At 53.2% G+C, this 13,013-nt stretch overlaps 1 protein-coding gene across 1 annotated transcript; it reads right to left on the minus strand.

Annotated features, from left to right (window-relative positions):
- Positions 1-3,081: 3,081 nt before the first annotated feature.
- Positions 3,082-10,632, minus strand: LTBR (lymphotoxin beta receptor). The gene is given in 12 exon segments (XM_007170185.2): positions 3,082-4,991; positions 4,993-5,015; positions 5,017-5,234; positions 5,568-5,796; positions 6,391-6,416; positions 6,728-6,835; positions 8,771-8,862; positions 8,997-9,093; positions 9,440-9,592; positions 9,676-9,801; positions 10,054-10,150; positions 10,289-10,632. Coding segments are annotated over 12 exon segments (1,299 nt in total). The 5' UTR covers positions 10,385-10,632; the 3' UTR covers positions 3,082-4,957.
- Positions 10,633-13,013: the final 2,381 nt, after the last annotated feature.

Here is a 13,013-nt window from a genome sequence, read left to right on the forward strand (position 1 = left end):
TCTTAATCGCAGAGCAGAGGGAAGGCGAGCAGCCCCCAGCCAGCATCCCCTACCCCCAAGAAAATGGCCTTGCCTGTCATCTTGAACCCGTTGTCTTCCATTGGCTACCTCTGTTGGGGTCCGAAGGAACTGCTCTCCCCTTCCTGTTCCCCAGCCGGCCAGCTTAGCCATTGACCCCTCTGGTCCAGGAAAGGAGGCTTTTCCATGCCTGAGAAAGAGGCCCCCAGTGAAACATCCCCAAAGCCCGAGAGTGAGGGGTTTCCTGGAGGCTCTGGGGTGCCTGCTTCCAGATGTGGTCAATTTCTGGAACACTTGCTCTGGCTTCCTTGTAAAGCCCTGAGCAAGACTCGTCTGCTCCTGCTCCACGTGTGTAGCGTGGGGTCTTTTAACCCTGAAACGTGCAACGTGACCAGTTGTGGCTGCCAAAAGAAAAATTCTGGAGTGGTATGAAACTCGTCTTTCTGTGAGTTCCGCAAGCCGCGGATGAGACCTATTGTAGGGTAAGGATGTGATCTGTGGGAACCTGGCCATTCTTCGGTGGTCAGCCCCAGACCCCACTCCCCCTTCTGTTGGTGGCGTGTGGGAGTGGGAAAGAAAGCAAGGTCATGAGCATAAGGAATAAGGCTTCCTGTGCCCACGCTTATCTAGTGTATGACCTTGGAGAAGTTCCTCTGTGGGCATGATGGCAGAGGAACAAGTCGTTTGCTCTCTTGAGGTCTGCCACACTTATTATCCATGTTCTAATGGGCTCAGTGATTAAAATATGATGCCAGTAGAGTCAGGTTTATCCTCGGGACAGTGTGCCTGGCACCTGGTCATCCCTTGACCAGCCGGACCCATCACTAACTGTGCAGCCCATCCCTTCCCAGAAACAGAACAACAAACCGGGAGTTTGAGTTGCCTGAATGTGGGCAGACCCTGCAAGCCAAGTCCTTGAAACATGGTGACTTGAGACTGTGGGAACTGGGGGAGTTTGAGTAGACAGGACTGCTGAAGGAAACATGGTGGAAACTCACTTCCTTATTCAGAGCTGGTTGAGGATTTTTTTTTTAACCTCTATGCCTAATTGGTGCTAAGCAGTGGGTCATCACTTGGCTAGAGGTGTGATAATCAGCTCTCTTAACCCTGAATCACTGCATGTGGGGCGTGAACTAGCTGTGAGATGGTAGGGACTCTAGTGTGTATGCACTGTTGAGTGTAAAGCTGGGGTGGGATGGGGGGATAGAAAACCTTTGCAGGACATCTACTATAAGGGTGAGGGCCTAAGTCTAGGTTCTAAACAAAGCCAGAGGTGCTTTGTTACTATTAATACCAATTTCTGCACTCAGTCTTTTGTGTGAAATCCTTGTATAATTGGGGATAAACCCATAGCTAGTTCAACTTGGTCTCTTGGGAACCATTCTGTTTTCTCTAGCCTTGGAGGTTGGGGGCAAGCTCTTCGTCATGGCTTTACAGTGACCATATGATTCAGTAGTAAAGATTTAAGCCCACTCTGGTTCAGACATGCTGGGCTCAGCAAGCCTTAGTTTGGGGGGAAGGGCATATGTACTTTAAAAAAGAACATTTAATGCTATTGTGTTTCATATTTGGAAAAAAAGAGGGAAAGTCTGTTCTTTTCAAAACACAAACTACAGGAAGTGAAGCTTAGTAAAATGTACAGAGACTAGTGATTCTCAACCAAGGAGTTGTGGCATAACAGAGTGTCCCTGGGGCAAGATTCTATCAAAGTTTCCATCAAATGGGGTTGGGGTTCTTTGGGGGTTTATTTGTAAAAGCACTAGTGGTCTGTGATATCTGGACGTTTCTCATGGGCTCTTTGACACAGACCTCTCAAGTTTGTTTTCTCTCAGTGAAGATCACAGCCAAGAACATTCCTTGGGCCCCAGGACATGGAGGTAGATAGAAAATTCCAGAAGGTTTGGGGTGGGGGATGGGGTCCAGACTCTGTGAAACTTCTAGAACATTCCATGCAATTCCAAACAGGGTAGACAATAAAGTTTATAAACCATCCAAAAAAAAAAAAAGAAAAGACTAGCTGGATTCAGACTTAATTACCCCATTATTAACTACCATTTTATCCGGTAGTTTCATTAGCATCATTTCCTTAAAAAAATTTCCCTCCTTTTATTTTGTTGAAAAAGAAAAGTATGCATTTTTTTTTTTTTTAATCTAAGCACCTTGGAACAATGATTAAGGAATCACGTTGTCTAGTGCTAGGATATGGCAAGAGCAGGAGGATTTAACTCTCTAAAAATACAGCTCACATTATTTACTTCTCAAAAAAGGAAGTTGGATTTAGTACTTTCAAGGTCAACCTTAAATAACCCATCCGTATCCAACCTTGAATAACCCTTCCCACCTTGAAGGGTCCCAGCAAGAGAGTCATAACATTAGACCCAGATGGTGGCCTTTTATGGAAGGAGCAGGTCAGCTGGCAGCAGCTCCCCTCACAGTCCTTCAACCTAAGACCCAGCAGCGTGGTAGATAAACTCTGGGGGCCCAAACATTTACAAACAATAAGAGAGCTTGAAAGATTTAAAGTTCTTTTTGGGGAAAAAAGAAAATACAGGCATATTCAGAGATGTTGCAAGTTCCGGCCCAGACCACTACAATAAAGCGAATCACACGAATTTTTGAGTTTCCCACTGCATCTAAAAATTATACATATATGTAGTCTATTAAGTGTGCAATAATAGCATTATGTCTAAAAACCAATGTACATGGCTTCATTTAAAAATACTTTATTGGGCTTCCCTGGTAGCGCAGTGGTTGAGAATCTGCCTGCTAATGCAGGGGACACGGGTTCGAGCCCTGGTCTGGGAGGATCCCACATGCCGTGGAGCAACTGGGCCCGTGAACCACAACTGCTGAGCCTGCGCGTCTGGAGCCTGTGCTCCGCAACAAGAGAGGCCGTGATAGTGAGAGGCCCGCGCACCGCGATGAAGAGTGGCCCCCACTTGCCGCAGCTAGAGAAAGCCCTAGCACAGAAACGAAGACCCAACATAGCAATCAATCAATCAATCAATCAATAAATCTTTAAAAAAAAAATACTTTATTGCTGAAAAATGCTAACCATCATCAATAATGCAGGGTTGCCACAATTTGTAAAAAAACAAACAGAAAACCCCACACAATACCGCGAGGTACGCCTGCAAGATAAGAAGAAATAAAGTAAAAGTCACGAGTGCTCCTTCTGGGTTGAAGGAGGCCGGCCTCTATCTCTTCACCAACAGAATGTGAACTTGGCCTCTAAATTTATGTCAATTTATGTCTAAAGTGTGTATCTTTCCCTTCATCCAACCTTGCCAAATACTTTTGCACTTTGCCTTGAGCCTGGGGGTTTGAGAGTTGGCTGAGACTTGATGCCGGTGGGACATGCAGGAGGTCTGATGACTTCAGAAAACCAGCCCATTTTACCCGTTCAGAGAAACTCTCTTTTTACCCAACAGGCCTCTAGAGCCAGCCTAATGGGGGGGGGGGGCGGGGGGCTCATCACAGCCATGTGCAGCTGAACTGGGCAAGTGACTTACCCTCTCTGGGCCTCAGTTTCCTCATTTGTTAAATGGGAAGAGTCATCGTACCTACCTCCTGGGGGGGTTGTGCAGGTTGCATAAGGTCACGTTGCACAGCATTGAGAACACTGCCTGCCACGTTGTCAGCGATTGCTGGCCAATACTGTCATCACCTGAATTCCATATCCTGGCCTCTCACACAAATACCTTGTGGGATTATATTTTACAGTTTTGACCTGTGCCTTTGACATGGCCCCAGTGGAATAGTGTTCCTCTGTAAATCCCAAGGGACTTCCCTAGCAGTCCAGGGGTTAAGACTCTGCACTTTCCTTTTTTTTTTTTTTTATAAATTTATTTATTTATTTATTTATTTTTGGCCGTGTTGGGTCTTCATTGCTGCGCACGGGCTTTCTTTTAGTTGCGGCAAGCGTGGGCTACTCTTCGTTGCGGTGCGCGGGCTTCTCATTGTCATGGCTTCTCTTGTTGCGGAGCATGGGCTCTAGGCGCACGGGCTTCAGTAGTCGTGGCACGTGGGCTCAGTAGTTGTGGCTCGCAAGCTCTAGAGCTCAGGCTCAGTAGTTGTGGTGCACGGGCTTTGTTGCTCCGCGGCATGTGGGATCTTCCCAGACCAGGGCTCAAACCCCTGTCCCCTGCATTGGCAGGCGGATTCTTAACCACTGCGCCACCAGGGAAGCCCAAGACTCCACACTTACAAATGCACAGGTTCGATCCCTGGTCAGGGAACTAGAATCCCACATGCCGTGTGGCACGGCCAAAAAAAAAAAAAAAAAAAATCCCAAGGAAATCAATGATCTAGGTCTCCGTCTCCTCTTTATTTGCATGTGGTTACAACTCATAAATACACTCACCGTTTTCCTCCCCCTCCAAAACTCTCCCTTATACATAGAACCCCACCCAAGCCCCTGATTATAAGGATTCCCTTTCCTGTCTAGAAGGGGAGGGTGGTCCTCCTTGTCACTCCATCTTCATGTAGGGTCTCCCTCAGTCCATGTGAAGTGTGGGCCCTCGAAGGGCCTCTGAAGCTTGGGGATAATGAGCACCACGAATCCGCCAGAGGTCCCGGCCGTGCCCTTGAGCGACCACGTGGCTGGTTCCCTTCTGTGCCATGCTTGGGGTACAGATGCCAGGGGGGCAGCAGTTAGCGTCACATGTCCTGTCCGTGCCTGAGGCCGAGCTGGTGCTGCCCCAGTGGGCAGGGGGTCTGCAGTGGAGTCCCGGGCCTGCTCAGGCGGTGGTGACAGTCCTGCAGGGACACCATTCCCAGCCAGTGCTGGCCCTGCTCTCAGAGACGCGTCTGAGGCCCGGCCCCTCGGGGTCCAGCTCTCGGGGCCCTACCCAGGCCCTTGGTCAGTCCTGTGCGGGGAGGGCGGCCTCGAGGAGGAGGCGCTCTCAGGCCTCCCTTCTCCTGGCTTCTCCAGACAACATCAGGCGTGGGTGACGAATTGGGTCCTTGGCCCCGTTATAGGGTGTGGCACCCCAGTGTCTCTGTCTCAGCCAGGTGCCAAGCTTTGCCATCCTCCTGGTAGGGTGTGGAGAGCCCGGGAGGGCTAGGGGCACCCTCTTCAGGGATGGGGTACGGCGGATCTGGGGGAGCGGGGGGGTCTCCGGGGCCCCGTGCTCCCCCCAATACCGGCCCGTTGTAGATGTAGATGTTGCCGGTGACAGTCACAGACCCGCCTGTGACGTGAATGCCATTGGTGCCTGTGGGAAGGAAGGCGGAGTGAGAGGGGTGAGGGGCAAGTTTGAGGGGAAGGCCTGTGTGCCCCCAGCATTGGACCCCAGCTTCCCCAGGGCCCCTATCCGCCATCTCCCCTTCTGCTCTGTCCCCCTCCATCGGCGTTCTTGAGCTCTGTGTTCATTCCCCGGGTTCTCGGTTCTCAGTCTCTTCCCTTCTCTGTAGTCGGGACACTCTGGCTGCTGGAGCCTCCTCTTGCACCCGGTTTAGTCTCCTCCTTTCTGCCTGGCTCACACCCTCTCCCCCTGCCCACCCTCCCTCCCCACCCACTCTGCTCCCTGCGCCTGCCCCAGGCTCACCGTGGGCCACCTGGCCTTGCTCTGGGAGCTCAGCCTCCAGCTCCCTGGCCTGGCTCAGAGGACTCTGCTGTTGTAGCGCCTCTTCCTCCAAACCTGGGGTCGCCGGGACCCCGGCCGAGGCTGGGGTCAAGTCTCCAGAGGTGGGCAGAAGTGGCTCTACCAGGTCAGGGTACTGTGGGTTGACCCTCGGGGGCTCCCAGCTTCCTTCAGCAGTATTTGATTCCTCTCCCTGCAGGACAGAGGCCGAGAACCAAGCAATGACGTGGGCCTCAGACCCCATCTTTCTTTAGTTCCTCCCCCCTCCCCATCCCATGCTTAGGCGGCTCAGCGCCCTCTTCCGCTCCTCATCAGGCTCCCTGCCTCAGGGCCTTTGCACTTGATGTTTCCTCTTCCTGGAGCTCCTGGAGCACTTTCCCTGATACATCCTGACAGCTGGCTCCCTGTTTTCTTCAGCTCTCTGCTCAAATATCAGCTGATCACAGAGGCCCTCTCTGTCCACTCTAAGATAATATACCCCCATCTGTTGCCACTGTCACTGTCGCCCTACCATGCTTTATTTAGCAATTATCACTACCTGAGGTACAGCTGTCTAACTTTATTCTGGCTCCACTGGTTTGTAACTCTGGGAGGACGGACAGTTTGCTTTGCTCACTGCTGTTTCCACTGTGCCTTGAACAGTGCCTGGCACACCGTGTGCTCGATAAATTATTAGTTGAATGAATGAATGGTTGTTGAAGCTGCAGACTCTTTTCCTGCCTGCCCCCCCACCTGGTTCACCTGTCCCCCTGCCCCTCCTTGCTGCCTCCTCAGCCTTCCCCATTACCTCTGGATGTCTCTTGAGCAGGGATCCTGCAATAGAAAATGAAACGGCAGGCCTCAGACCCCCAGGCTTTCCCCCTCCACACACGCCATGATATGGCATTGTCCACCCTGGGCTCCCCAGAAAGATCAGGTTATCATTACCTTTATCTCCAGCCTCAGAATGGGGGGCTGGATGGAGGTGACATCTATGTGGGGGGCAGGTGTTGGGCATCTTGAGGGTGTGAAGGCGCAGAAGGGTCATCCCTGGGGGAGCTGAATATTCCCTCCAGCCCCCCTCCCCCATCTAGGTAGGCACAGACCCAGGCCTGCATCCCTGCCTGCACCCTGCTCCCTCCTACCCAGCTTTCTGCAGAGAGAGGGGTGGCTCTTCCAGGTGCAGGCGAGGACAGTGGTGAGGAGCAGAAAGGAGACCAGCGGCAGCAAGACGGCCAGCACCAGCATCGTTCCTGCAGGACAGCAGACAGGACGGGGCGTGAGGACCCGAGCAGGCTGGGGGGTGGGCAGCTAAGGAAGAGCTCTCCAGTTCTCCGGCCACCCAGACAGAAAAGGGAGAGCAGCTTTCCCCTTCCAGTCCCACAACAGTTCCTAAAGGAGGAGTTGGAGAAACTTCCCTCGGGTTACAGAGAAGGGGCACTAAGCCTGACTACGGGGGGACTTCCTGACAGCCAGCAGAAACTCTGCCGCGGATGGAGATGTTCGGGGTGGGTGCGGGTGGCCACCGGCACGGGGGGCAGCCTTGTGGGTGAGGACAGGCACTTGCAGGGGCTGAAAGTGGGAGTGGGAAGCAATAAGGGAGGGTGGGGAGTCTGTAAGCAGACTCAGGCCACAGGATAAAGTCACGTTTCTGCGGACTTGACCATCTTACAGAGAGACCCACAGCTGCGGGAGCTGAGGTTGTCCTTCTGCAGCTGTGGACGTGTTTACAGGGGTGACGGAGCCGGGATCCTGGCTTCTGAACTCTGCCTGTGGCTGTCTGGCACAGGAGGGCTGCCCGGTCTCCACCCGCGGCTCAGGGCAGGTCCCGGGGGGGAGGGAGGCGGAGGCTGGGTTTCTCAGGTGCCCACATGTAGCCATGGTAACTGCTGCCTTCCTATGGGCCTCATGCTGCCATCAACAGCATGGCGTCTACCGTGCCCGTCGCCTGTGTCACCTGTGCCTGAGGAAGATCGGGAGCACTTGGACATTTGCACACTGGGAGTTTGCCCTTTGTGATCCATCTAATCCCATGGCCTAAGGGAGTCCAGAATGGGAGGTGTGGGGAAAAATTAGACCCAGAGTCTTGGACACCTGGGTTCCTGCCCAGTTGTGTATTTTTCATATACAAAATGAGATTAGCTTACATACTCTCTAAAATTCCAGCTCTAAAATGCCAATCGTTTTTGATACACAGTTAAAAATTAATACGAGGATGTGGAAAATATTTATGATATAGTTGAATGAAAAATTAAGTTACAAACATTCAAATGACTGCACTTTTAGAAAAAAAATTATTTTTTTCTCTTGCACAGACAAATGTCTGGGAAGATATATTCAAAAGTGTTGAGTGGATATGCTAGGTGATGGTTCTGTGGGTGATGTTTAGTTTTGTTTATCTGAATTTTCTAATTTTCTGCAGTCTGCATGTATTATGGCATGGGCTTTGGAGTAAGAGAGACTTAGGTCTTCATAACACCAGTTACCACGTGGATGATCTTGGGCAAGTCACCTAACCTCTCTGGGCCTCAGTTTCCTCATCTAGTCAGTGAGGATAGTAATAAGACTATTTCATAGGATCATTATGAGGGTTAAATGAGTTATTGAAAGTCAAGTGTTCACAGAGTGCCTGACGCACTAGCTCTCAATAAATGGAAGCTATGACTATAAATACTTGGTAATTTTTTAAAGTTAAGGAAATAAACTTCCCCTGATTAATAACAACTACAGTCATTAGAAACATCCTGCAATCCTCTATTAGGCGAGGAAACCAATGACTCCACAGAAAAGACCAAGAAAGCATCAAGTGTAGCATCTTCTCTCGAATAACGGAGGGTGTAACCTACTACAGAGACTTCCAGTCTAGTAAATGGATTATGTGATGGTGGCATGTCCAAAACAATGACGGTGATGTCAGTTACAATTACATCTCCGTGTGGGCGTACTATTACATATAACTTATAAGTTGTGTGTAGGACATATAACTTAAAAAGTGTGTGTGTGTGTGTGTGTGTGTGTGTGTGTGTGTGTAATTAACCTGGCCCAGGGATACTCCAATTTCCCTTTGAGGAGCTTTTCTTCTTGCCTCAATTCTGACTGGAAAGGATTCATCATTTCCCCGTTTTTCTAGATGGCTAGAATTAAGGCATCTTCCCAGATGCCCCCTGCCCCTGCCCCTGGCCCCTCACCTGGCATCTCGGAGGGCTCTGGCGGATTTCTGCAGCTGGTGTCAGACCGGGAGGTGCCTGGCGCTGCCTCTACGAGGCCCTGGTCCTCACACCTGTGGAGGAAAGCGCCCGGCTCAGGTGGGCTCCTGGCGGGAAGTGGGAGGCGGTCCATGGAGCTGAGCAGTGGACGGGGCTGTCAGCAGCCGGGGCTGGGAGGGTGGGAGGAACACGGACCTGGCACCCTCACCTGGTGTGCGGCTGGCAGCGGGCGCTGGGGGAGGACGTGTTCTGGAAGTGCCCTGCCTTACAGGGGACACAGTTGCTGTTAGCCTTCCTGTCTTCATCTGGCAAGAGAAACGCATGGCCAGCCAGGGTGAGTGGGCAAAGGGGGCCCAGTTGTGGGCTTCCTTTATGCCCACTGGACGGCCCCCTCCCTGACCACCCACTGCAATCCGTAGTTTGCAGCATCTTTCCTGATCTCCGAATTGCCCGAGCTTCCTCCCAGGGCTGGGAGGACCCCCGAACCCTGCACCATCCCAGCTTCATTTCTCTGCAGGTCCCTTCTGTGAGCCTTGCTCAGGCAGGGAGAAGAGGCCTGGGGCCTCACCATGGACACAACCCCATGCACCCTGCCCCCTTCAAGATCACCCGCCTCCTCCCCCCGCCCCTTTGCCCCCAGTGACCTCTGACCTTTGAGCTCGGCTTCAGTGCCAGGCGGGCAGTGGGAGAGTGACTCGCAGTGTACACACTCAGAGCCCCAAAAGACGCAGAAGAGTCCTGGCTGGCAGCGGCACTGGGTTTTGTGTTTGCTAGTGCAAGGCGTGATCTCCACGAAGCCCAGCACTGGTGGGGAGACGGAGGGCTCAGCAGAGGGGCTGCGCTCCAGGAGACCCCAGCCCCCATCCCCGCCAGAACACCCCGCTCACTCTGGTCACAGGGGCGGCACAGCTGGCAGATGGAGAGATGGTTCCAGTGCTCGTTGTAGGAATTTTCGGGGCACGTGGCACAAGTGGTGTCCTGGTCGGGGCCACATTCAGCCGAGACGTGTGTGCCTAGGATGTGAGCGGGGCAGTAGGAGTGTCAGGGGACTCGGGTTCCACCGTCCCCTCTGCTGCTGGTTGTGTGACCCTGGGCCTGCCCCGGTGCCTACGCGGGAGGGACGGCCGGGGTTTCTCACTCTCTGCTTCTGCCAGTTGGTATTCCTGGAAGCTGGCGTCCACCTTCCGTCTGAGGCAGCGATGTGGGCTGGAGCCCCCTGTAACCCACCTCCCCGTTCCAGGCTTCCTCTGGCCCCCGCCTCTCACCTGGGGGGCAGCGGGAACAGCAGACGTGATGCTTGGGCTCGTAGTACTCCTTTTCCTGGTCCCGGCAGGTTTGGTTCTCCGTGCGGTATGGGGGCATCTTCAAGGGGAGATGGAGCGGGGGGAGAATTATTCAGGAGTCAGCTGGGAAGGGCAGAGAGACTACAGAGAGGGCGGCCCAGACCCCTCTTCCCTAGCTAAGCCCACCCCCACTCGCTGGCCTGGGTCCCTCCCTCACCAGCTGGGGCTGGGATGCTGCCAGGAGACCCCAGAGGCCCAATATGAGCGGCCCCCAGGCCAGGCCGCAGGGGGAGGCGGCCCACGGCAGGCGCATGGCGGCCAGTCAGCCAGCCGAGCAGATGGGTGGAGGCCTGGGAGGAAGGTGGGAGGCCTGGACGGCCCGGGCAGTGGTGGCAGCAGCCTCCCGAGCCCAGAGGCTGGGACAGGACTCGGCCGACTTGCCCCCGGGGGCCAGAGCGGCCGGGCCTGGCCTGGCCTCCAGGGCTCCAGCCGGGCTCAGGAAGTGGGAGTGGAGCCGCCGGCGCGGGGCGGGGACAGGGAGCGCTGGGAGCCGAGGCAGCTGTCTGTCGCAATCGGGAAGAGGAACAGGCTTGGCTGCCCGAGGCAGGGCGGGAGGGGGTGGCGGGGAAAGCACGTGAGGGCAGCGGGGCCCGGAACCAGGCCTCCTCCCTTCTTTGGAGGCCTGACTGGAGAGGAGGATGCAGGGACAGGCCAGGCCCAGCCGCTGGGAAAGGGGTAGCTGAGTCAGTGGACACTCCTCGGCTGGGCCCCCCGGAAACCCAGCTGGGAACAGATGGAGTTCCAGACACAGCTGTGTCCAGCCAGCAGGACACCAGATCCGAAAAATGGATGGGCCTGGACCGTCAAACTTGGAGGGTGCAGAGACCCACAGAGAGCCTCGACCAGCCAGTCCAGCATCTGGGAACCAGAAGTCCTGGTTGGCAGACTGTCTGGACTCCTGGCTTCCCACCCTGTTGTGTGACTTTTTAAGATAAACTGCAAAGGAGTCACAAGCCAGCCAGCACCCCCTTCCCTGAGTCAACCCAGCCCACACCCACCTCAGTGGACACAGGTCACCTACGAGATTCTCCAGAGGACGCAGCGGCCCCTGCTCCCCTGTCCTCAGAGAAGGCGGTGGTGCAGCATAGACCAAGTTCCCATGAGCAGGGCAGCGGGGCTGGGGCTGGGTGGCCACCACCCTCAGTCCCAGCCTCTCACCCAGGAGCCTTTGAATCCCTTTGAGCTGGAGGGAGCTGACAGCTCACCAGACCGGGCCCGTCACCTTAAGGATGAGGACACGGAGGCCAGGGTGCCATGTAGAGGAGACCAGCATTCCAGGGGGACTCGGTCTGGTCCTTGTCCCTTTTCTTCCCACCATTTCCCTGCAACCCATTAACAGTATCCCCGCCCTCCCGCACCCATGCCAGGATGTCTGGTCTCCAAGTTCCTGTGCTCCTGGCTCACTCCCACTTGTCCTTGAGGGTCACCTGGGCTCTGGGAAGCACCTCCACCCCGGGCTGCCCAGCACCCCTGCAGACCACTCCCTGTGACCCGCTGCTTGTCATCTGCTGGCCGCTGGGCCTTGAGCTCGGCAACGGCCTGCCCCAGATCTGTAACTCTGGGCTCCCGGAGCTTCACACAGGGTCTGGCATGAACCGCGTGTCCAGTACATATTTATGGACTAAACTGATGATGCCTCGCCCACGTCACACAGCCAGTCCGTGGCAGAGCCAGCCTAGAGGCCGGGGCTCGAGATGTCTGTGTCCCAGCGCATTCCAGCAACCAGGCTCCCTCCTCGTGACTCAGGGGTGCCTCCCTCAGCATGACTGGCCGTCTGGAGAGAGATCACCTGGGCACCATCCCTGCCCACTCCTTGGAGGGCTCTGTTCACACATCCTAACCCTGGTTGGTCTGACTGGCTGGACAGGCTCCTGGGGGAAGAGTGGGAAGTCCAGGTCAGGGGCGTGCCCCTGGTGGGGGGCGGATCACAAAAGGGCGAATCAGCCTGCCTGAGCTGTAGACATCTCTCTCCTCTCCTGGTGCGGGCCTAGGACCCGCACTCTGCCGGTGACCATCCGAGGCTGCCTGGGGAGGGAGGAAGTGTCAGAATGGCACGAACTGCTCAGGTCAAGGAAGTGGGGTCGGGGACTGGACACACCACTGAGCTCTTAAATGCAGAAAGGTCTGTGTGTGCACCTTAGATCCCTTTTTCTATTTTTTAACAAAAATTTAAAAATTGAAACTTAGTTGATTTACGATGTTGTATAGGTTTCAGGTGTACAGCAAGGTTATTCAGTTATATATATAACTGAACATATATTCAGTTATATGAAATATGAAACATACATATTTTCAGATTCTATTCCATTCTAGTTTATTATAAGATATTGAATACTATTCCCTGTGTTAGACAGTAAATCCTTGTTGCCTATCTATTTTATATATAGTAGTGTGTATCTGTTAATCTCATACTCCTAATTTATCCTTCCCCCATCTCTTTCCGCTTTGGTAACCATAAGTTTGTTTTCTATGTCTGTGAGTCTGTTTCTGTTTCGTATATAGATTCATTTGTATTATTTTTTAGATTTCCACATACAAGTGATATCATATAATATTTGTCTTCCTCTGACTTACTTCACTTAGTATGACATTCTCTTGGTCCATCCATGTTGCTGCAAGTGGCAATATTTCATTCTTTTTAATGGCTGAGTAATATTCTATTATATATATATATATCACATTCTTCTTAAACGAATTGTCTGTGGCTGACATTTGGGTTGTTTCTATGTCTTGGCTGTTGTAAATAGTGCTGCTATGAGCATTAGAGTTGCACGTATTTTTTTGAATTAGAGTTTTCGTCTTTTCTGGATCTATACCCAGGAGAGAGATTGCCAGATCATATGGTAGCTCTAGTTTTAGTTTTTTTAAGGAAACTCCATACT

The sequence above is a fragment of the Balaenoptera acutorostrata genome, chromosome 11 (genome assembly GCF_949987535.1).
Source record: "Balaenoptera acutorostrata chromosome 11, mBalAcu1.1, whole genome shotgun sequence".
Lineage (NCBI taxonomy): Eukaryota > Metazoa > Chordata > Mammalia > Artiodactyla > Balaenopteridae > Balaenoptera > Balaenoptera acutorostrata.